Below are 24,479 nucleotides of genomic sequence, written 5' to 3'. Positions count from 1 at the left end.
GAACAGGTGGCAGCCTCTCCATCCTCCCAACTGAGAGAGGCAAGAGTTCTGGAAGTAAGGTGCAGCCCCTGGGGTCACAGAGCCCAGCTGGTTCCGAACCAGACTCTTCTGACTCCAGCCCAGCCCCCACATAGGGAGCCCCATGTCAGGCTCCCAGCTCAGCGGAGAGTCTGCCCTCACAGAACAGCTACTGTGCTGTGTGCTAATTCTAAGGTCTCCTGAGCAAAAAAAAAAAAAAAAAAAAAAAAATGCCTCCACAGTCATTTGTTCAGGATTTAAGCTATTCATTCTGTGATTTGATTCTGAAACATAAGACAGTCTGGTTTTGTAGACGAAAAACATACCAAACTGGATCATGTTCGTTAGGAAGAGTTTTGTTCATAGCAGGTTGGAAAGTGAGCCGTGTGGTTGTGCCCCAGACTGAGGGCCTGTGTCCTTTTGTCTCCCACAGCTCTCGTTGGCGCCTGCGGAGGGAACTACTCGGCTACAACCTCCGTGGTGTATTCCCCTGACTTTCCTGACACCTATGCCACCGGCAGGGTCTGCTACTGGACCATCCGGGTGCCGGGAGCCTCTCACATCCGCTTCAGCTTCACCTTGTTTGACATCAGGGATTCTGCCGACATGGTGGAGCTGCTGGACGGCTACACCCACCGCGTCCTGGTCCGTTTCAATGGGAGGAACCGCCCACCTCTGTCCTTTAACGTCTCTCTGGATTTTGTCATTTTGTACTTCTTCTCTGATCGCATCAATCAGGCCCAGGGATTTGCTGTCTTATACCAAGGTAACCCTTCCCAGCCTCCTTGAGGGCCCTCCACCGGCACCCTGTGGTGACCCGCAGGCACCAGGGCGGGTCTTGATGGGGCTTCGAGGCAGGGGCTATGGGCTCAGCTTGCAGATCTTCCCACCTCCCGCTTCAAGACTTGCGTACATTCACAGAAAAGAATAACACCTCTCAGTTTCCCTGTGTTAGTTGTTCTGAGGACAGTTTTCATGACAGGGTTGAAAGAACTGAAAGGAAGAGCTGAAACTGATAGAATTAGAAGGCTTTAGAAAGGTCATTTGGTCGATCCTTCTGCCTCTCGACATCCCAGCCAATCCCAGAAGACTAGTTCCCCATCTTTCTCCGGACCCTCCTCAGGGACACCTGGGTGGCTCAGTTGGAACAGTATGAGGCTCTTCATATCCGGTCATGAGTTAGAGCTGCATGTGAGGTGTAGAGATTACTTTAAAAAAATAAACTTTAAAGAAGAAAACAAACGACAAAAAAAAAAAAAAAACCAATATACCTTAAAACAACAACAACAACAACAAAAAACACCCCTCGTAAGGTGGAGCCCCACTCTCTGCCTTCTGGTGTGCTCAACACGGGCCCGGCACAGCTCTCTGCCAGCACGTGAGAAACAGGGGCGTCTGAGACCTGGTCTTTCTCCCGGATGCTGAGGGCCTTCAGAAGAGCTCAGTCAGCCTGTGCTACAGAAGTCAGAGGGAGGAGGCCTTCCCGCAGGTGGGAGGGACAGTCTTGAGAACAGGTAGGATTTAGGTCAGTAGATAGGAAGGAAGGAGCCATTCTGGGCAGAGGGCACCATAACTGAAAAGGCACAAGGAAAACAAGAACGCAGGCTCAGGTGTCCTCGAAGAGACCAGTTAAATGGTTAGAAGTTGACGTGTCCTGCCTTCTGGGGCTTTCTGGGCCAGAGCCTGACAGGTTCTGCTTTGGGGCCAGTGGGGTCAGTGAGAGAACTACACACAGAAACAAAGCAGGAAAAAATGCCTTCTCTTCCTAGCCAGTGCCGCCTCCTCTGAACTTCTCTGTTGTCGGCATCAGCTCTCCCCCATCTTAATTTCTTTGATCTTCCAGCCGTCAAGGAAGAGGCACCACAGGAGAGGCCCACTGCCAACCAGACGCTGGCCGAGGTGATCACGGAGCAGGCCAACCTCAGCGTCAGCGCAGCCCGGTCCTCTAAAGTCCTCTACGTCATCACCACCAGCCCCAGCCACCCACCCCAGACCGTCCCAGGTAGCAGTTCCCAGACTCCAACAAAGGGGGTGGAACCCACGGGCCTCGAGGGCAGTGCTCTTGGCAGTTAGAGAAGGAGCTCTCTTCCCAGGCAGGTTGTGGGTATTGGCTCTGTGACTGTCCTGGCCATTGAGGGACATTTTCTCACTAGCTTGATTCCTTAGTCCTTAGGAGAAGGTGCTCACGTTCAAAGATCCAGCATGTGTGCCTTTTGTAAGTTGTGATTAATCAGCTAAGCCAGGGTTTTCCCACTCTGAGGATGTCTTTCTAGAACGAGTTGCAGCTCCCTCAATTCACCGGCAGGCGCAAGAGCTCATTCATTCATTCATTCCTTCATTCAGAAGACATGTGAGCACTTCAGTGCTATCGTAGGCACCGGACTGTAGAATGAACCAAACAAACAATACCCTTCCCTCCCGTGGCTTGTAAGTGGGAGGAGACAGACAAGAAGCAAAACAACAGGTCAGACAGTGACAAGAGCTAGAAGAAAAGTCATGTGGGAGAGGGATGAGATGTCTGTGGTTGAAGCTGGCTAACTTGGTGGGCTACATACTTCCATATTTCTCTTTCGTGCCTGGGAAGATCTAGCCGAGGGTTTTCCTCTGCAGGACCCGCTTAGGTCAGGGAGGAGAGTCCCTCCAGTGCTTGCTCTGTGTTGCTTGCTTTATATCCTGGTAGGATTTCACAGATAAGGAAGCTGAGGCCCAGAGAGTTTATGTAACTCATCTGTGATCGTACAGTGATTCCACTGGTAGAGACGTAGTATATAGCACCCCTCTTACCTCCCAAGCTGAATGCACTTTGGACCACACTGCCTGCTCCTCTCCAGGAGGGTGCTCTAGAAGGCCTGGGCTCCTTGCCCACCCAGCTCTCAGCTGCCTTTGATGGCGGCCCCCACCTGCAGGGGGCTCTTTAGCCACACCTGCATTTCTGAGCTTCAAGTGGTCACTCGAGGCTTCCAACAGACCTCCTTCTGAGAACGGAGCTCAGATAGGTCCTATCTTCTGTGCTTGCAGGATGGACGGTGTATGGCCTGGCAACTCTCCTCATCCTTACGGTCACAGCTGTCGTAGCAAAGATACTTCTGCACGTTACATTCAAGTGAGTATGAAAGCTGCCCGGTGCCACGAAGGGAAGGCTCAGAACTCCTCTATCACTGCACTTCCTTCGTCTGAGTACGACTGTAGTATCAGAACATGATGCCAAAGTCCTTAGTTCCGGGCAGTACAAGGCAGTACGCGTTCCTCATTCTCCGTAGAGCGAAATGTACAACTGGACAAATCTCACTGAGGTCTCCGTTCACTCCTGGCTCACAGGATATGATTTCAAGGAGGATTGAAACAGCCTGGGCATAAAAAGCAACAATTTCCATTTTTTGACTTGTGTTGTCCCCTTAAAGGGATTGTCATGTTAGAGCAGATTTCTGAGACACTACCTCGGCTACTTCCTAATGCTTTCTAGAAACTGGGAAACATTCTTAGGAAGAGAATCCTAACATTTTATTAGCGATTGCTTAACAATTATGCAAGAACAATGAAGAAGCTTCATCCTCCAATTCTGACTGATGCGGGAAAACAGATATTCCCTTCCCTTGCTTTGCTGCTCAGGTGGAACAGTTCTGCCTTTCAGGAGCGGAAGCAGTTGTCTGTGCTCCTGGTGTTCGTGACCTTCCAGAGAAGAGCTGTGATTTTTTTTCACGACCCCTACTCTGTCTTTCCTATGGCTCCCAGTCCAGGCTCTCTCCACTCCTTTTGCCCACCCCCCCCCCCGCCCAGTTTTACTGGGCTATAATTGATAGACAGGCTTTCTGTATTTCAAGGCCTTTCCTGAATGTTGCTCTTATAAATACACCTTTTTCCTGACCCTCTCACTTGCCCTCTGCCACAGAACTTTTATATGTGAAATGCCTGCTCCTCCTTTGCTTTGTGAAGGCTGCCCTTGTAGGCCCTTCTACACTGCACTTTGCATTTTTCAGTGGAAACAGGGTCTTTTTTAATGATTCCTGAGCTCATGCCTGAGCTTCATATATATATCTATCTATTGAAGTCACAAGTCACACCATCTGCGGAGCCTCTCAGATGCAGCAAGAAAGCAGGAGGCTGTCTGTGGGGCCCGGTACCTCGCCACCCACCAGGGCCCCACAGCACATGTCTGACGCCCCTGTGACACTGGAGTCCCTCTGCAGCTTCCCTGCCAGGCAGTCCTTGGGGGGGGTGACATGGGGGAGCTGGGACACATGTTGGCAGTAAGGTAGGACCTGCTTCAAGCAGAGAGACTTTGGCTCTATCTTGTTTTAATCATGGGGACTTCCAGGTACATGTCATTTGAAGAAAGTTCTTCTATTTAAAAAAAGGGGGCGGGGGATTTGAAAACTCATCATCTCTAGGCCAGCCCCTTGAAGATTTGAATAACTCTTCCAGCAAGAAAGTTCTTTGTTATACTAAAGCTGGAGTCCGTGCCGTGGCATTTCCCTCCCACAGACACATTTCATTCCCACGATAGCCCTTCAGACCTCCAGGGGCATCTGTTAGGCCTCTCCGGAGGCTTCGCCCCACTGAATGCCCCGTGTCGTAGGAACAGGTATCTCAGGAGACGGAAGGTTGTTGGGAGATCTTTGTTGTACCCTACTTGAAATACTAAGTTGTTTTTGCTTGACAGATCCCATCGTGTTCCTGCCTCAGGGGACCTTAGGGATTGTCATCAACCAGGGACGTCGGGGGAAATCTGGAGCATTTTTTATAAACCCTCTACTTCGATTTCCATCTTTAAGAAGAAGCTCAAGGGTCAGAGTCAACAAGATGACCGTAATCCTCTTGTGAGTGACTAAAAGCTCCCCACTCCATGCCCAGGACACGAGGTCCCTCCGAGCTCAAGGCCACTGGGGACCCGTGGTTTCCTCAGACTGACTCTCCCTGCCTCTCCCTCAGCCTCTGGCAGCCTCTGCAAGAGCGCCGTCCTGCGGGCTGGGAAGGGACGTCCTGCTGCAGAGGCAGGCCTAGCCTGGACTCCCCCTGCTCCGTCTCTGCACTTAGGAGAGAGAGACCCAAAGTCCCAGGGTCTGGGCCCTCCCTGTGCTGCTCGCTCTCTCTCTCTCTCTCATCTAGAATGGGGGTGTCAGGACAGGGAATGAGAATGCAGAGATGGTTGTGTCTGGCACTGGGCTCAGGTACCTTCTAGATGACTGTAGGGTGGTGGGTAGTTGTAGTGTATGCTGAGTCTTGCTTGCTTGTTTTCTATTTTGTCCACTCAGCTCACTTTCTCCTGGTCTTTATGGGAGGATTCTGAGGTTCTCTTGGGGCTTGGCCTGGTCCTAGATTCCTGGGCATTAGCACCCGAAAGCATAAAGAGGGCCCATGCTCTGTGCTGACTCTGGGGCTTTGCTCTCTGGGTGCTGGATGAGGGTGGGCCTCCTCTAATCTGGGAGAGCGTGGGAATTGACCCCCCAGCATATCAAGCCTGCACCCTGCCACACACGGGCTTCTTTCCAAAGCTTGGTGATCGCAGAGCAAGCCACACAACAGACTTTCCTGAAAGCTTTTATAGGCTCAGTGACTCCTCATTATATGGGGTTGCCCAGCCTTGCCCCTCGCATCTCATGATCCTATGGAACCTGAGCTGGGCCTATCTCTCCGTGATTCTCCAACTCCCCGTTCAGAACAGGGAGTATAAAGGTTGTGGCTTAGCCGTGAGGCAGCATTAGGTGTGACATGGGTATTAGCAGTCCCCCTGCAGGCATCACTCATTTTAAAAGATGACAAACCACCCCGTGGCCTGCGCTCTCTGTGGTCCCCTCCTCCCCTTTGTCATGGGGACCTAGTGTGGCCTGGAATAGCTCAGTGGGGAGCGGGAGGGCCCTTTTGCTTAGCCCCACACTGCCCTGCCCTTCAGATGGGGAAGAGAGTCTCAGAGAGTGGCATGAGGGCAGAGAGGGAGGTTTTGGGCACTGGAGACCCTCGAGTTTAGGCCTCCCAAGATGGAGAGGTGCAGCCGCAGTGGCTGCTGGTCGGGAGAGCTGTCCCCCATTTAGAAGTCCCCATCAGCCAAAGTAGGCTTTGTCAATAGCAGCTGAGAAGAGCCGCTGGGGCCTCTGAAGGCCAGTCCTGGGCCTTCCTCAGAGCACGACTCTCCCAGAGGCACCTGGGCACTTGGGCTTTGGAAACCACAGGTTTCAGCCTTGGAGCACTTGGCCTAGCTCCCCCAGATCCCTCAGCTACTGCCTGCTGTGGCTTTCTCCGGGGTTCTGCCATGCTGGCGACCTGTGTGCACCTGGCTGCTCCCAGAAACACAGAGGACCGTGTGGGGCCAGCAGGGAGGGGTCTGCAGTGAGAGGTGACATCCGGCAACCAGGGGAAATGCTGGGAGCTGGCTGGCAGGCAGAGGGGCACAAGAGAGGGGCAGTGGGACAGCGTGTCCATGGGAGGGCAGGGGCACTGCCCGAGCCACCGTGTGAGGCCCGCTGCGGGCTCAGAGCCGCTCGATGCCGTCTTCACACTTTGATCTGGAAAGGGTGATTACCCCAGAGCAGCTGTCCACCGGCCGTGGGTCTGCATACAGAGGCCTGTCCCACACGGCTGGAAATACACTGACATGTGCTGTCTCCCCTTCACGCTATTCCCGGCTGTTGTGGAATCTCCTCTGAACCAAGTGTCAGGTGTGTGCAGTCACAAAGGGCCCTGTGCCCTGAATAGATCCATTCACAGCACAAAGGGAATATCGAATTTAGCCCCGGGAGGGGGGTCACCTGGCCCAGGAGCAGTTGTTCAGCCGCTTAGGGTTTCCTGTGGCCATTGGCCTTTGGGGCATCTCGTGCCCCACTCCCCACCTCACACAGGCAGGGTGTTGTCTGAGTCTGCAGCTGGAGCAACCCGTTCTGAGACCCGGAAGTGCTGGTGATGCCCCAGTGCCCTCCTTCCTGCTGGCCCTGGCACAGCCCACTGCCACCAGGATCAGCTTACTGTCCAGGGAGCAGCCCCAGGAAACCAAACTGGCCTCAGGACAGACCTGGGGGAGAGGCCATAAATTGTTCCAGGCCCAACCCCCACAGATACCTTGGCCTCAGTGTTGCCTCAGCCCTGCTCAGAACCTGTCATTGACACCCCCCTGAGGGTGCCCTGTGGCTAAGTAAACATCTGAGGGATACATTGTCCCAGAGAAGGTGAGGTGTCCTCCCGGGAGCACCATAGGAAGCCCACACTTGGTCTTTTAAGAAACTACTTTAGAGAGAAGTGAGGTTTGGAGAGTCTGGAAAGCCTGAAAGGACATCATGGATCACATAGATTAGGAAAGAAGAAGGGGAGGGACTCTAGGGACAACTGTGGCCTGCCACTTTGAAAGCATCCTACCCAAGGCCTTCACCCTGAGGTGATAGAGGGAACCAAGGCTGCGGCAAGTGATGCCTCTGGGCCTGGGTGCCCTCCTCACCCCTTCTCTGCAGAATCTAGGCCCTTGCCTTCTCAGCCTGTGCCACCAGGAAAGGGAGGGCTGCAGGCAGCTGATGTTGTTGCCTCTGTGGTAAATGCCTGCGGCAGGCTGGGACCATGGTCTTAGCTGCGTTTCACAGTGTCTTTGGCCCCTCTGGAAGGTGCATGGCACCTTGTGATCTTCCCTGAGCACCCAGTCACTTGCAGAACAGAGAAGGTGTAACCATGTCTCCTCCCTCCCTTGTCAGGACAGGGTCAAGGCCTCTCTATGGGTGTGAGCAAGGTGACCGGGCTGCTGTAACTTCTGAAGTGTGGGCTCTGGCTCAAGACTCCAATCAGCCAGAAACCCACAAAGATCAAAGCACTAGCGAGTACAGCTGTTCTGGCCCTCAGGCCAAGCCCATACGGCCCCACCCACTCGCCCCATTGCCAGCCCAAGGCAGGAGCTGGCCTGACCTTGCCACCCGGCCATCCTGACACGCCAGCGGGCACAGTGGCCATCACCAAGCCCTGGGCGTCCTGGGCACTTACCTTCACGAGCACTTAGCAGTGGACGGCTCCGAGATCCTGTCTCCCTTGTCTGATGAGGCCACCACGGGTCTTGAACCGAGGCCGGCCAGCTCCCCACCCCATAGCTCAGGCAACTGCCACCCTCTTGGGTTTTGGATCTCCTGTTTGATGTTCGATGTCTGCTTTTGTTACTACCTTGAGAACTTTTAACCTTTTGATTGTTTCCTCTGGTGGCTTTGTTTACCTTCCTCACTATTCTACCTCCTGGCCGGGTCTCTCAGCCTAGCAGCCCTGGCACGGGGTATTTCTCAAACCTTCCAGCTGCAGCTGCCTCCGCCTCTGCTGGGACAGCTCAGGGGTGACAATGGGGCCTCACCCCGCTGCCTGCAGACCCTAGGGGAGCCCATCTCAGAGGCTTCTGTGTTGCCAAGTTGAATATACTCAACAAGGCAGAAGTGGGGTGTGGAGGAAGCTCCGAGGTAAATCTGCATCAGAAAGGATGTGTCTTCAGGGGCACATAGTGGGGGACCCTTTCTCTTCCTGCACAGCTGCCGTCTTGGGGTTCACGCAGCTTCAAGACCTGCCACATCCAGACTCACCTGCCCGCAGGGATCTTAACTTTGGATGACAAGGCTTTATTTGTAAATATGCTCTTAATATGCAACTTTGAGAATAAAATAGAAACATCATGTATTTTAAAATATAAGATGAAGTGTGACGCACTGTATACAATTTAATATATATTTTTAGGATTTTGTTATTTAAGAAAATGGAATGTAATGGTACTTAACTTTTACAAAAGAGAGAAAAATGTTATTTTTACTGTCTGGAGAAAATAAATATTCTCACTGTTGTAGAAACAGCGACGGGCCCTAGCATGTCATTTTTGTAGGGGTGCTCTCAGGACCCCGCGACGAGGGGGGGTGTTGCGTGCTGGCCAACCGCGCGCTCTTCTGATATATTTGCTAAATGTCCAGGCCTCACTGTTTGCACAGTTTTTCCTGCTAGTGTCTCCAGCTTTCCTCAGGTCTCCTCATAGCTTTGACCCATGGTGAATCTTCAAGCAGGTCAGGTCGGAGGAGTTGAATTTCCAAGTGAACACCTCGGAACCAGAGGCTGGTCATGGCAAGAGGAAGGCACTTTGTACTCAGAAAGACCTAGGTCTGAATTGACCTTGGGTAGATCAGTCCACTTCTCGGCCTCAGCTTCCCCTCCTGTGTCTGTCCCTCACAAAGGCTCTGAGGATTCGGGTGAGGGATGTATGCAAATGCTTCTGTCAACATGATCCCACGTGGATTTCTTCCTGCCTCTCGGGGCACCCGTTCCTCCCCACCCCTCCTCGTCAGCAGCACTGCTGGCAGCCCCACCTGTGAGCTGCAGGCTCCTGCCAGGTGCTGCACACACCCTAACAATCAACCGAGGGCTCCCATCACCCCTGTCCTGCCGTTGGGGAGACAGGCTCCGAGGGGAGCCGGGGCCACCGCTGAGGGCACCAGACCCAGAGCCGGCCCGCTGGGACTCAGCTCCCACCATTCATCCGCCGAGGCCCGGGAGTGTAAAACAGGCAGCCTTTGAAGGGTTTGACAGAGCAGTGACATCAGATTCCCAGTTTAGAACGATTTCCTACTGGAGTTAGGAAAAACAGTTGGAGTGGGGTAAGGTCGAGCAGGGGGAGGAGGCGAATCGGGAGCTACACAGGTCCAGCGAGGGATGCAGAGGGCCTGGCTGTGGAGGGAGGCGAGGCCCGAGAGACAGCACAGCACTTACCACATGGCCTCGGGCGGGTGACCCAGCCCTGTGTGCCTCCTTCCTCATCTGTCAGCCGGGGACACTTGCAGTACGTACCTAGTAGAACTAGGATGGGTTACCTGTAGCCTGTTGTCAGAAAAGGGCAGCTGTTCCTTGTTACGCCAGAATGGAGGTTGGGGGAGTTTCTTACCTGGGGGCTGAGGGGAGGAGAGAAGGTTCAGTTTTCGAGGTAAAGATTGCACATGGCTCCAGGTGTGAGAGAAAACGTGCTGAGTTCTGTCTGGACTAAGTCGAGTGAGGGCCCTGTGGGACACCGAGGCAGTGTGAGACCCACGGAGGGTCAGGCCAAAGGAGCACAGTCCATGGAAACGTGGGCACAGTCAACATCCTGGGATCTGTCTGAGGCCATTCCAGAACACAGTGTCTCAGGACACAGGCAGATGAGGTGGAGCCTGGGCAGGTCCTGGGGTGGGGGGCTGGGGGGTGGGCAGAAGAAAGGGGGCAGCCCCAGATGCCAAGCTTCCAACCCATCTGGTGCAGGCACACACACACTGCTGGTTCTGTGAGCCCCAATTCCAAATTCTGAGGAGGTGATTCGCCAGGTAAGTTCCCTGCCCCAGCAGGGCTAAGAGAAAAGGAGGCGCAGGCCGATCCAAAAAAGAACATTACACGGCTATGTCTCTCAAAACCTGCCGGGAACACTTGCCTCAGAATCCCTAATGTGCTTGTCCAAAATGCAGGTTCCTGGGCCCCTACCCCAACCCTGCTGAGTCAGAATCCCTGGGAAGCTTCTTGAACGATGCCAGTGCTCACTGAAGTTTGACAGCCATTTTAATCTGAGAAGTGGGGTCAGTAGTCCCCTCCTCTTTGGGGAAGTGAACTGCCCACAGACAGCTGTGCAAGTTCCACTGGCTGCCTCCTTTGCCGTAGGGACATACTGGTTATTCGGGTGCAAAGTCTATCACTCAGGACAGAGAAGGGTAGAGGATACAAGGCACAGCACAGCAGGTATTCCAGATCCTTCTCCAGAAGGATGACATGGAGCCCAAGCCCTCTCCCGCCATCCTCCCTCCCACCTGGGGTGGGCCTGCACCGCAGCAGCCAGCGGGGACACAGCCGTGGCTGTCACAGTCCGAGGGCTCCAGAAAGGCCAGCTTCACTTGAGTGTTTATGTTCTCTCTGTTCCTGGAAGCTCTTCCCTGAAGGAAAATATTGTTAATGGCGGGTGGCAAACAAATGGGGTGGCCTTGCTGGTGATTTTCTTAGAGACAGATCAGCCTGCACCAGAAAAATGGAGGCAGCTGGAATATGCCGCTGTCCTGCCTAAAGCAGGACCATCCGAGTGGGCTTTGGGCACAAGCGACCGGGACCTCACCCTGTCGTTCTTCCAAACCTGAGAGACGCTGATGTTGGCCAACCCGCCCACCGGAAGCCGCCACCAGGGCGGCCTCTCCCTCCTCCTTTGTCAGACGATCAAAGGCTCTTCTTCCTGCAGAGACACAAAGGGCTGGACAAGAGTGACCTTGTCTCCCGGCTTGGAAGTCATATGATGGTCTCCTCTCCCCACTGGGCTGTGTGTGCCTGAAACTGCAGACAGTCTCTGGGACTCAGAACTGGGAAGCTTTTGTTCCTCCATGGCGGGGTCGGGTCCCCATGGGGGATTGTTTGTGCTTGGCTGAAAGGGACACTTTGGGGATAGAATATTTCAACCTCAAGAAGCAGCAACATTTGCTTGTAGCTGGAAGTCTTCATTTCTGGTCTCCAGCTGTCGTCTGGAGCTACCAGGCCCCAGCAGAATGGAACTCTGCCTGGCAACTAGGGGCAGGCAGCACCGGGCTGGGCTGGCCAAGGACCAGCCCGTGTCCAGGACAGCCCGTCTCCAGGACAGCCCGGCAGGCAGCAAGGACGCCGGCTGTCCTCCTCCCGGAGGCAGTCACTAGGCTCCGGAATCAACCTGCTGGCGGCAGACGCCTGGGCCAGGGAAGGGCTTCACAGAGAAGCATTTTAGGGAGAAAGCAGATCCAAGCTTTGCGTCCACAGTAACTCCTCAGGGGAAGATCAGAAAGAACTGAAACAGCCAAGGCTTTTGCCAACGAGAAACTTCAGATTTCATGAATTTCACTCTCAGGAATGTTTACCATTCAAATGAGGCCACCAAACTTTTAAAAACTTAATAAGGGGCCTGCTACCTTGCACGCTGGTGGTGTGAATACATCTAACGAACATGTCTTAGTTGCCAGCACCAAACATAAAGTCGGATCAAGAGCACTCGAGGGGCTTTCCAAGCTCCTATTTGGCCCAATATGGGACAACTCTTGGATAGGCCTGGGGTGAGATGAGGAAAAAGCTTTTCAATGTGCAAGGATAAGAATAACGATGACAGCGATGGTCACCATAATCATAGCCAGACACTGTGCCCAGCACTCAGCAGACAAAACGGGATTCATCTTTGGGACAACCCAGCCTGTGAACCAGAAGGGGCTTGGCGTAGTGGATGGCAGAGCCAGGACTTGGCCCGCATCTGCTGGCTCCAAAGCCAGGCCACCTTACTCCCGGTGGCCCTGCACACCTCTTCCACCCAGGCAGGGGCATGGGCTCTAAGGGAGGCCCCACGGCCCCGGAGGATCTCTCCATTGTGTCTCCTCCGGACAGCCCAGGGATGGTATGGATCAATTTGTCTGGAGCGGAGAAGGCATCAGACCTACACTTCCTTACCTGTTTGAAGACACAGACCCCCTTGAGAATCAGATGAATGTTACCAAGCCCCCCTCCCTCCAAAGACTCACACCTACAAAATAATCTGCATAGAAATTTGGAGATTCCAGGGACCACCCCCCCCGACCCCTTACCGCCTCCGCACGAAACCCTTCCATGAACTTTAGGTTCAGAATTTCTCCATGAAGCCGTAAGCAAAGTTATCTAAAAACTAAACTTAGGGGGCGCCTGGGTGGCTCAGTGGGTTAAGCCTCTGCTTTCGGCTCAGGTCATGATCTCAGGGTCCTGGGATTGAGCCCCGCATTGGACTCTGCTCAGCAAGAGTCCTCTCTCTCTCTCTGCCTGCTGCTCTGCCTACTTGTGATCTCTCTGTCAAATAAATAAATAAAATCTTAAAAAACAAAACAAAACTAAACTAAAATTAGGCCAAAAGAGGACAGACAACCAGAGTAATAATAACAACCATGGATACGCCTTCCTGATCTCTAAGTGTCCAGCAACTTTTTCTGCTAAGTAATCTACTAGTAGAAGTAGTAATCTACCACTTTAGGCTTTGCAGGCCACAGCGTCTCTGCTCTCTGACACAGCTGCTCAACTCTGCATGCACCTGTGGGGAGGCATCTGCTTGCTAGAAGCCCAGCCCATCCACTGGGATCCTTCAGGATCCCATCACGACCCAGCCTGGAGCCGTCCACATAGTCCCGAGACAGGTCGGAGATCGGTGGGAAAGTGGGGAAAGGTCACCAAGGTCCACCAGGAAGTAGCCTTGAGTTCTGATGAGACCTAATTTATGGACACGAAACTTGAATTGGTGACACGTGAAAGTGTCTTTTAATTTGCCCCCCAAATTAAAAAAAGCCAGTCTTAGCTTGGGGGCCCTACAAAACAGGTGGCGAGACCACAGGCAGTAGTTTGCTGCCCCCTGCGCTCTGCTGAGCCCTTTCCATGTATCTGATTTCATGCTCGCAACTGCACGGATTAGGCACTGTTATTACCCACCTTTGTCATGTGAGGCCACTGAGGCTCAGGGAGGTCATATAGCTCCTTGAAGAAGCACAGGAGGCGGGCCTTGAACCCATCCCCAAACAACTCGCTTGCCTGAGACGGCTGAGTTTAAATTGTGGAGAAAGGGAAGGGAAGTGGCTGGTGGAGCAAAAACGGGGGCCCTCGTGCATGGCAGCACTCTGCGCCCTGGCCGTCTAAGGGAGAGCCGGAGAGGGGCTCTTCCGCCCAGGTCTCTGCTTGAATGCTCTGCACTGCAGGGGACAGCGGCTGGTTTCCTGAGCTGCTCCTCCAGGGAAGGAGGCCTCAGACCCAGGGCCCCTGGTGGCTCTCATGTTGTTTTGCGCCTCCCAGGTTCTCTTAATTATAACCAATTTGCCACCCTCAGCAATTCCTTGTTCTCCTTTGCTAATACCCGTGAGTTGGAACCATCAGCTGGACTCGCAGCCAAAAGCTTGGCTAAAATCATTTCCCCTTCCCATGCAGGGAGCCCTGGTCTCTTACAGGATTGCCTTTCTTCTCCATCCTGTGAGGCGGGCCAGGCCGGCCCTTCTGCCTGCCACCTTGCTTGGCTGGGATTTAACATCCAGATCTCTTAGCAAAGGGGGGAGACAGAATTTGTTTAACTTTCTCTGTCTCCCTGCGTTCCCAGCTGACCATCGGGCTCAGGGAGACTGACTGCCAAGGGCAGCCTTCTGTCCCTGGTCCTCGTCACTATTTCTCCACTCTAGCCTCAGTTATTTGCAATCTGGGTCCAAGGCTTTGGAACTCTTTGTTCCAGAAACACATGCTGGGGTGTGTGGGGGTGACAGGCACCCGAGGCTGGAGCTGAGGAAGGTGGCAGCAGCAGAGTGGGAAAAGGACATGAGCTTGATGCCACACCCTGTGTAGGTAACCTTGGCCAAGAGACCTGGCTTCACTTTAGAAACCTCGATTCCTCGCTAGAGGAACACTGAGACCATGAGGTCCAGACCCAGTGGGTTCCATCTGGGCTCACGAGTTCCCACACCTCGTGCAAGTTACTTTACTTTTCTAACCTCAGTTTACTCATCTGTAAAATAGGCATGACTGGCTTTTCGTAGGGTTTTATGAAGCGGTCATAAAATAATACAGGTAAAATATTTAGCTCTGCCACAGGCATTCTAATGATTACAGGTGATGGCCCTCCTACCCACAAAGGTCTGGCAAGGAGCTGACAGGTCAAGGGCCTGGCTTGTAGTTCTGACCCTGCAAATGGGAGCTAAATCACGTGGTTCTCACCGCAGATCTCAAGGCAACCACCAAGAGCACTTGGGATGCACCCTGCCTTATGAGTTGAGAACCCCCTTTATCAAACTCCAAACACACAATGCTCCCGAAGTAAGCCAGTTTTCTCTTGAGAAAATAATTCCTGACTTGTTTTCTTTAAACAAGCTAGTTTTGGGACGCCTGGGTGGCTCAGTTGGTTGGAGGACTGCCTTCGGCTCAGGTCATGTTCCCTGAGTCCTGGGATCGAGTCCCGCATCCGGCTGCCAGCTCCACGGGGAGTCTGCTTCTCTCTCTGACCTTCTCCTCACTCATGCTCTCTCTGACTGTCTCTATCTCAAATAAATAAATAAAATCTTTTAAAAAAATAAAATTAAATTAAATTAAAAAATGAACAAGCTAGTTTTTCCCCAATCCATTCAATAGGTGGCCCCGTTTTATAAAAGTATCTGACCTTCACCTTCTCAGGGACGTATCAGTGGGGCTGAAAATTCTCTGCTGGCTTCATGCCTGGAGTGGATTTCCTTATCTGTTGCTTCAGATCAGGAACAAATACTGAATTTGGATGTACTCCTATTTCCCTCCAGGCCCCAGGTGAGCAAACAGGCTGAGCCCCGGGGCCCAGCTCGCCAGAGGGTGGCGGGAGGTGCCCGCCCGCGCTTTCCCTGCGGGAGCCTGCCCGGCGCCACCTTGCTCGCCAGCGCCGCCCCGTGGTAAGACCTGAGAGCTGCCGAAGAAGGTCGGCCCTGAACCGCGGCTTCTGCGCAACGGTCCTAGTCAGCAGCCGGGAACTCTCACTCTTACCGTGACACCTAGAAGATCTGCGATTTGCTGACTGTGCCAGAAGGGGAGTCCTCTGGGCCTTGACCCCACAGAACCCACAACAGGAAGATCTTTATTTAAAAGCATCCTCCCCCTTTCCCCTTAGAAAAAGAACCAATTACATCAGGCCGGAGTGAAGCCCAGAGACACCTGCTGGGGCAGGGGGCCTCCCAAAGCCTCCGCCCAACACCCCCTCCCGGTCAGCAGGACACTCACTCAGCCCCCAAGCCAAAAGGTCCTTCTCTTTGTTAAGTACAAAATAAACACCCCCAACCCCCCTGGGTTACTTGCAGTACAAATGTTTATGCCTTTGGAAAGAGAAAAAAGAAAGACTCTTGCAAGTTCTCCCTGAACAGATGGGAGCCAAGGCAATAATTAACCCTCAGCAACTGGGGTGTCTGATCTTCTGCCAATGGGTCTGCAGCAGGTTTGGGGGGGTGGCTGATGTGGGCTTCTACTATAGCTTTGTGTTTGATGGGCCTTTGAGGCCTTGAAATGCTCTTGAAATGGCATTGAAAGGACTGGCCACATCTTTAAAACTCTGAATTAGGCACTAGGCACCCACCCCCAGAAAGCCCCTAGCTCCAGCTATAGGTGAAGGGTTGTGAGCAGCCACAGTATTCCACAGGGTGAGACCCTGGTGGTGATGTGCACACAGAGCCTGGACGAGGGAGGGCCACCACCGGGTTAGCATTTGCTGAATTCACATCAGTGATGAGCATTTATTAAATTAAGCCTAAGGATCAGGCCCCCTGCTAAACTTTACACACAGTATATTGTTTCATTATTTCATGTGATCTTCCCAACAACCTCATGGAGTGGGTATGGTCATATTCACATTTTACAGATGAGAAAATTAAGTCTCAGAGAAATAAAGTCTGTCACTGACATCATTTAATCCCAGCTGAATAGACTCTCTTCTTCGTAAAATGTGTCCTTTGCCCAAGGTCATCAAGCTTGTGAGTGGAGGCAAAGCTGGGATGGAAACCCCAGGCTTTATAACTTCAAAGTCACATCCACCCAACCTGTCCATTTGTGTCCACAAACACAAATGACAATGATCACTTTTCAGACTTCCAGAAGCAGTGCCCAGCTCAAAGGAGCTAACCTGTGATGGCTTGGTATAAAGATTATGGTCAGGGAAAACTAGACAGCTATATATAGAAGAATGAAACTCGACCATTCTTTTACACCGTACACAAAGATAAACTCAAAATGGATAAAAGACCTCAACGTGAGACAGGAATCCATCAGAATCCTAGAGGAGAACATAGGCAGTAACACGACATCTGTATCCTTGGGGTAATATCCTTGGGCTGATATCCTTCGATATCAGCCACAGCAACTTCTTTCAAGATATGTCTCCGGGGCGCCTGGGTGGCTCAGTGGTTAAGCCGCTGCCTTCGGCTCAGGTCATGATCTCAGGGTCCTGGGATCGAGTCCCGCATCGGGCTCTCTGCTCAGCAGGGAGCCTGCTTCCTCCTCTCTCTCTCTCTCTCTCTCTCTGCCTGCCTCTCTGCCTACTTGTGATTTCTCTCTGTCAAATAAATAAATAAAATCTTAAAAAAAAAAAAAAAAGATATGTCTCCAAAGGCAAAGGAAACAAAAGCGAAAATAAACTTTGGGACTTCATCAAAATCAAAAGCTTCTGCTCAGCAAAGGAAACAGTCAAAAAAACAAAGAGGCAACCCACGGAATGGGAGAAGATATTTGCAAATGACAGTACAGACAAAAGGTTGATATCCAGGATCTATAATGAACTCCTCAAACTCAACACACATGAAACAGGCAAGCATATCAAAAAATGGGCAGAAGATATGAACAGACACTTCTCCAGTCAAGACATACAAATGGCTATCAGACACATGAAAAAATGTTCATCATCATTAGCCCTCAGGGAGATTCAAATTAAAACCACATTGAGATATCACCTTATACCAGTTAGAATGGCCAAAATTAACAAAACAGGAAACAACATGTGTTGGAGAAGATGTGGAGAAAGGGGAAACCTCTTAAACTGTTGGTGGGAATGCAAGTTGGGGCAGCCTCTTTGGAGAACAGTGTGGAGATTCCTCAAGAAATTAAAAATAGAGCTTCCCTATGACCCTGCAATTGCACTCCTGGGTATTTACCCCAAGGATACAGATGTCGTGAAAAGAAGGGCCATCTGTACCCCAATGTTTATAGCAGCAATGGTCATGGTCGCCAAACTATGGAAAGAACCAAGATGCCCTTCAACGGACGAATGGATAAGGAAGATGTGGTCCATATACACTATGGAGTATTATGCCTCCTTAGAAAGGATGAATACCCAACTTTTGTAGCAACATGGATGGGACTGGAAAAGATATGCTGAGTGAAATAAGTCAAGCAGAGAGAATCAATTATCATATGGTTTCACTTATTTGTGGAGCATAACAAATATCATGGAGGACAAGGGATGTTAGAGAGAAGAAGGGAGTTGGGGTAAATTGGAAGGGGAGGTGAATCACGAGAGACTATGGACTCTGAAAAACAATCTGAGAGGTTTGAAGTGGCGGGGGGGCAGGGGGGAGGTTGGGGTACTAGGTGGTGGGTATTATAGAGGGCACAGATTGCATGGAGCACTGGGTGTGGTGAAAAAATAATGAATACTGTTTTTCTGAAAATAAATAAACTGAAAAAAAATTAAAATAAAGATTATGGTCAGGGCTCCCCTCCAGTGTAGACAGAGAAAGTGAGGTGGCAGTTGTCAGACTCCCATCATGAGAAGCTAGGGAAACTGAGAGGATCGCCCCCCCCCTTTCCAATGAGGGAACTGTGGCCCACAGGGGAATTCATGCCCAAGATGACACTGTAACTTTGCCTCCACAGTCAGCATCCTTTCCATGACTTCATGGGGCTTCCTGGAAAAAATGGAGCAAGTAGCAAGAACTGGACTGGGAATATGGGTAGAAAGCTGATCTTCCCAGTATGTTTCCTAGTCCCTCAGTCTGAGGGGAGAACAAGGGTACCTTGGTGGCTCAGTTGGTTAAGCTACTGCCTTTGGCTCAGGTCATGATGCTGGAGCCCCAGGAGTCCCACATCAGGCTCCCAGCTCCATGGGGAGTCTGCTTCTCCCTCTGACCTTCTCCCCTCTCATGCTCTCACTCTTTCTCTCAAATAAATAAATAAAATATTTTTTTTTAAATGAAGGGAGGACAAGGTACAGTTTGTTTCTTGCTTGTGCAGTCATTCATGGACTGCTTCCATCTTTAGTTGCACCATCTTGTGTATTCAAGTCACCCTTGATTCATGAACAGGCAGGGGAGGGAATGGAGTATGGGTAGAGGCTCTCCTGGAAATTTTAGGGGTGAGACCTAGGAGCCTACTCCTTCACTGTATTTCATTTCCTCACACATCCCATTGGCCATATCCAGTCACATGGGCTCACCCAGATGCAAAGACCTCTGGGAAATGTAGTCTTCCTGGGTGAAGAGGTACGGGAAATAATGTTAGTAGGTAAATCCATGGCATTGTCTCTGACACAGTTTTCAAACATTCATAACCATGAGGGGCCTGGCTGGCTCAGTCAGTAAAGCATGTAACTCTTGATCTCAGGATTGTGAGTTCAAACCTCACAGTGGGCCTGGAGCCTACTTAAAAAAAAAAAAAAAGTGTTTATTTATGTCAGGGCCTGAAATACCTCAAGATCAGAGGGAAGTCCAGTGTGTACGCTGCTCAGCAAGTGGAAGGGGCCACAGAAGGTGAGGCTGAGATGTTGGCTGGCCCCGTGTGAGAAACACCAGTGAAAAGGTGGAAGGGAAGAGGGTACTGATTTGCAGTCAAGCCCCATGTGGCTCAAGTCCCTAATATCAGTCCAGCCATGGCAAGAGAAGGACAAGATGGTGCCAGAGCAAGACACAGGGTCTTCCAGACCAGTGTGGAGGGAAACCCAATATCCCTGAAAACATTAACGGGAGGCCAAGCCAGGAGTCCTTACCAGCATTTCATAAAAGAAGAGAATGTAAACTGGGAAGCGCAAATAAAGAACAGAAGAGAAGCAAACGGGGCACTGGGACACTCTAAGGTACAGGGACAGGTGCCAGCAGGGCCCCTTCATAGGGGCCCTGCAATCACAGAGAACCCTGTGTGCAGAAGGGGCCCATGCTTAGCTCTGCTGTCACCATCTTGAAATTCTTTTTTTTTTTCTTTTCCAGAACAATCTCAAGTTATTTAAATTTTAATTCCAATACAGTGCACATACAGTGCCACATTAGTTTCAGGCCTACAGTGTAGTGATTCTACAATTCTATACGTCACTCTGTGCTTGTCATGGCATGCATACTCTTAATCCCCATCACCTAGTCCACCCATCCCCCACCCTCTGCCCTCTGGTAACCATCAGTTTGTTCTCTGTAGTTAAGAGTCTGGTTTCTGGTTTGTCTCTTTTTTCATTTTGTTTGTTTTGCTTCTTAACTTCCACATGTGAGTGAAATATGGTATTTGTCTTTCTCTGACTGACTTGTTTCACTTAGCATTATCCTCTCTAGACCCAGCCATGTTGTTGCAAATGGCAGATGGCAAGATTTCATTCTTATTTTATGGATGAATAATATGCCATTATATGTATCACATCTTTATTCATTCACCTACTGATGGACACTGGGGTTGCTTCTATATCTTGGCTATAGTAAATAATGCACTAAACATAAGGGTGCGTATATCTTTTCGAATTAGTGTTTTCATATTCTCTGGGTAAATAGTAGTATTGCTGGATCATAGGATCGTTCTGTTTTTAATTTTTTGAGGATCGTCCTTACTGTTTTCCACGGTGGCTGCACCAGTTTGCATTCCCACCAATAGTGCACAAGGGTTCCTTTTTCTCCACATCCTCGCCAACATTTATTGTTTCTTGTGGTGCAGGTTTTAGCCATTGTGACAGATGTGAGGTGAGAGCTCATTGTAGTACCATCTTGAAATTCTTTTTTTTTTTTTTTAAGATTTTATTTATTTATTTGACAGGGAGAGAGCACAAGTAAGCAGAGCAGCAGGCAGAGGGAGAGAGAGAAGCAGGCTCTCTGCTGAGCAGGGAACCCGATGTGGGGCTCGATCCCAGGACCCTGGAATCATGATCTGAGCCAAAGGTAGCCGTTTAACCAACTGAGCCACCCAGACGCCCCCCCCAATCTTGAAATTCTTAATAATTTCCAAGGAAGAAGCCCCACATTTTCATTTTGAACTGGGCACCATAAATTGCATAGGCAACCCTGTGTCCAGAGATAACAGCACTGGTTCTAGGTGACTCTGTCTCTAAGGCATGAGATAACTGCTTGACAGGGGCTGATTTCTAGCCTGAGGGGACAGCAAAGCAACAGGAACCGGATCTGAGGTAAGATGGGGGTGGGGGTGCTGCTCCAGAGTGTCTTGATCCTTAATGTTCCCTGTTAAAAGCATTCAGAAGGTACTAGTTTCAGATTCCCCTTGCTCAAGAGCCAGATTGGGAGGAAACCGGTACTTGCTGGTAAGAGATTTGTCAAAACCAGAATGACGTGCTCTAAGGTGTCATGTTGAGAATGACAGATGAGTAGATGAGGTCCAGGAGCCCAAAAGGGAAAAATCAGATGAAAGTGAGAGGGAGGGGAAGACATGAGGTTTCTCCAAATCTTAGGAGTCTTTATTTTCCTATATAGACATTCAAGGAGGCCTGTGTATTTTTGTTAATAGTCCTGATGTTGGAGACATTACCAAAGCAGGAAATAAGATGGAAATGGCTATGGATGGTGGTGGTGGGGAGCCTCTTCAAGTCACAGAAGGATTCAGGCAGAGCTGGCAAGCTGATGGGAGCAGCCCTCCATCGCATTAGCTAGAATAGGCCACACCTAAGAGAAGAAAGAAATGGGCAGAGTGAGCTGAACCTCGTTACAAGGAAGAGGAGTGATTGGTAATAACATCTGCTATCATTTGTTTAACACATACTGTGTTGGGCACTGTGCCACACACATATGTGTTAACTCTGCAGCGTAACAAATTGTCCCAAAATTTAACGGCTTAAAACAATCATAATTTATTATCTACCGTTTCTCTGGGTCAAGATTCAGGAACAGTTTAGCTAAGTGGTTCTGGCTTAGGGCCTCCCGTGAAGTTATAATCAAGATGTCACGCAGGGAGGCACTTATCTGAAGGCTTGACTGAGGCTAGATGAACAATGTCCAAGTTGGCTCGCTCCCATAGCTGGCAAGTTGATGCTGACTGCTGAGTCCTCAGTTCCTTGCCACTTGAACTGCTCTGTGGGGCTCCTCAACACACGGTAGGTGGCTATCCCTGGACCAAGTGATGCTAGAGAGTGGAAGATGGAAGTTTCAATGTCTTTTATGATGGAGCCTCAGAAATCACACTCCATCATTTCCACCATATTCTATTGGCACAGAGATCAGCTCTATCCAGTGTGGGAGGCAACTACACGAGGATATAAATACCAGGAGGTGGCGATCATGGGTGGCCACGAGAGGAAGATCATGCCAGGCGCCACAGCAGGTTACTTGCATGATCTCATTTAATCATCACAATGGCATTTGTAATAATATTTTCCCCTACTCAGAAGGGAAAAGTATATTTACTATCAAACAACCAATAAATAGGAGAGTTGGGATTTGAACCTAGTTGTACCTGGGATATGTCTGAACTCTGTGGTGAGCAGCAGTGATGTAAGCAAGGATGGACAGAAATGTTAACAAAACCCGGTTAGACACTAGACCCCAAGTAGGAAGATGTGTTTCTCTCCTCTGGAGAGTCTCAAGGTATCTTCTCCCCAAATGCCTCACAGGTCATAAGGAGCTTTGGTCTTGGGAGGACAAAAAGCAGGAGACAGAGAAAGGTGCTGCCTCACCCCAGTCCCTCTTCATTTCTCTCCATGAGGAAGGACTGCTACTTCAAATGAGTCTGATTCTAGAACAGTGACTGAGTTGAATTTACTAGTGGTCAGGGTCACTCTTAGATGATTTTTTTTAAATTATATATTTATTTATTCATTTGACAGACAGAAATCACAAAGTAGGCAGAGAGGCAGGCAGAGAGAGAGGAAGGGAAGCAGGCTCCCGCTGAGCAGAGAGCCTGATGCAGGGCTCAACCCCAGGACCCCAGGATCATGACCTGAGCCAAAGGCAGAGGCTTCAACCCACTGAGCCACCCAGGCGCCCCACTCTTAGATGATCTTTCACACACACACACACACACACACACACACACACACACCACATACATGCATAAGCATGTGCACACACACACACTGTCATAAGCACATGCATACCACACACATGCAAAACACTCTCCTCTTAGGCTTTCTCCTCCTAAGTGACCAAACGATTCCGTTTTTTCCCTTAAATATTTAGTGAGCATCTACTGGATGCCTGGCATGGTGCTGGGTGCAAGAGATACAGTGGCATTAAAAATAGACATGATCGGGGCACCTGCGTGGCTCACCAGGTTAAAGCCTCTGCCTTTGGCTTAGGTCATGGTGCCGAGGTCCTGGGATCGAGCCCCACATCGGACTCTCTTCTCTGCGTGGAGCCTGCTTTCTCCTCTCTCTCTGCCTGCCTCTCTGCCTACTTGTGATCTCTGTCTGTCAAATAAATAAACTCTTAAAAAAAAAATAGACATGATCTCTCCCAGCCAATGCAATAAGACAAGAAAAGGAAGTGTGTGCTTGGGTGGCTCAGTCAGTTAGGCATCTGACTTTGGCTCAGGCCATGATCTCAGGGTCCTAGAATTAAGCCCTGCATCAGGTTCTCTGTTTCTCTCACTGTCCCTCCCCTTCATTTATGCTCTCTCTCAAATTAGTAAATAATATCTCAAAAGAAAAAAAACAAGAAAAGGAAATAAAAAGTATTCAGAGTAGGAGGGAAGAAATAAAACTGTCTTTGTTTACTTATAACATGATTACCTATGGAAAAAAAAACCTCCCAGAAATAATAAGTGATTGTAAAAATTTGCAGGACAAGATTAATATACTAAAGTTAATCCTTTTCCTATGTACCAGCAATAAACAAGTGGAATTTTAAATTTAAAAAATATATGCCATTTATATTAACACCCCCTAAAATGAAATACTTAAATATAAATCTAAAAAAAATATGTACAAGATCTGCATGAAGAAAACCACAAAAGTCAGATGAGTGAAATCAAAGAAAAACTAAATAAATGGAGAGCTATTCCATGTTCATGGACAGGAAGACTCAGTGTTGTCAATATGTTGATTCTTCCCAATTTGATCTATAGATCCAATGCAATCCCGACCAAAATCTTAGCAAGTTATTCTGTGGATATGGACAAACTGAGTCTTAAGTTTACACAGAGAGTCAAAGACCCAGAATAGCCAACACAATATTGAAAAAGAAGAATAAAGTGGAGGACTGACACTATCCAATCTCAAGATTTATTATAAAACTATAGTAATCAAGACAGTGTGGTATTGGTAAAAGAATAGGCAAATAGATCAATGGAACAGAATAGAAGGCCCAGAAATAGACTCCCATAAATATAGCCAACTGATCTTTGACAAGGGAGTGAAGGCCCAATAGAGCAAAGATAGTCTTTTCAACAAATGGTGTTGGAACAACTGGACATCCATATTGTTTAAAAATCTAGACCCAGATCTTACATCCTTCACAAAAATTAACTCAAAATGGATCACAGATCTAAATGTAAAATTAAAAACTATACTAAGAAAAACCTATAAAACTCCTAAAAGATAACTTAAGAGAAAACCAACATGGCCTTGTGTATGGAGATGATTGTTTTTGATACACCAGCAACAAAGACAGAATGAAAGAAGTCGTTGATAGACTACAGTTCATTAAAATTAAAAACTTCTGTTCTGCAAAGACAATGTCAATGGAATGAGAAGACAAGCTACAGACTGGGAAAAAAAATATTTGCCAAAGATACATGTGATAAAGGACTATTATCAAAACTATACAAAGAACTCTTAAAACAACAAGCTTAAAAAGTAGCCCAAAGAGCTTAACATACAACTCACC

The 24,479-nt window shown here is 49.7% G+C and overlaps 1 protein-coding gene across 1 annotated transcript in view; it reads left to right on the top strand.

The window, feature by feature from the left end:
- The window catches only part of KREMEN1 (kringle containing transmembrane protein 1), a 68,753-nt gene extending 59,941 nt beyond the window's left edge, over nt 1-8,812 (top strand). The window contains exons 6-9 of the mRNA XM_082698128.1: nt 452-784; nt 1,862-2,020; nt 3,037-3,121; nt 4,679-8,812. Coding sequence (XP_082554254.1) covers nt 452-784; nt 1,862-2,020; nt 3,037-3,121; nt 4,679-4,847 — 746 coding nt within the window. The 3' untranslated portion in view covers nt 4,848-8,812. The remainder of the gene's footprint in view (nt 1-451; nt 785-1,861; nt 2,021-3,036; nt 3,122-4,678) is intronic.
- The last annotated feature ends 15,667 nt before the right edge of the window (nt 8,813-24,479 follow it).

The sequence above is a fragment of the Mustela nivalis genome (assembly GCF_964662115.1).
Source record: "Mustela nivalis genome assembly, chromosome: 14".
Classification (NCBI taxonomy): Eukaryota; Metazoa; Chordata; class Mammalia; order Carnivora; family Mustelidae; genus Mustela; species Mustela nivalis.
The sequence above is the reverse complement of the archived record's forward strand: the minus strand, read 5'-3'. Positions and strand labels throughout refer to the sequence as shown.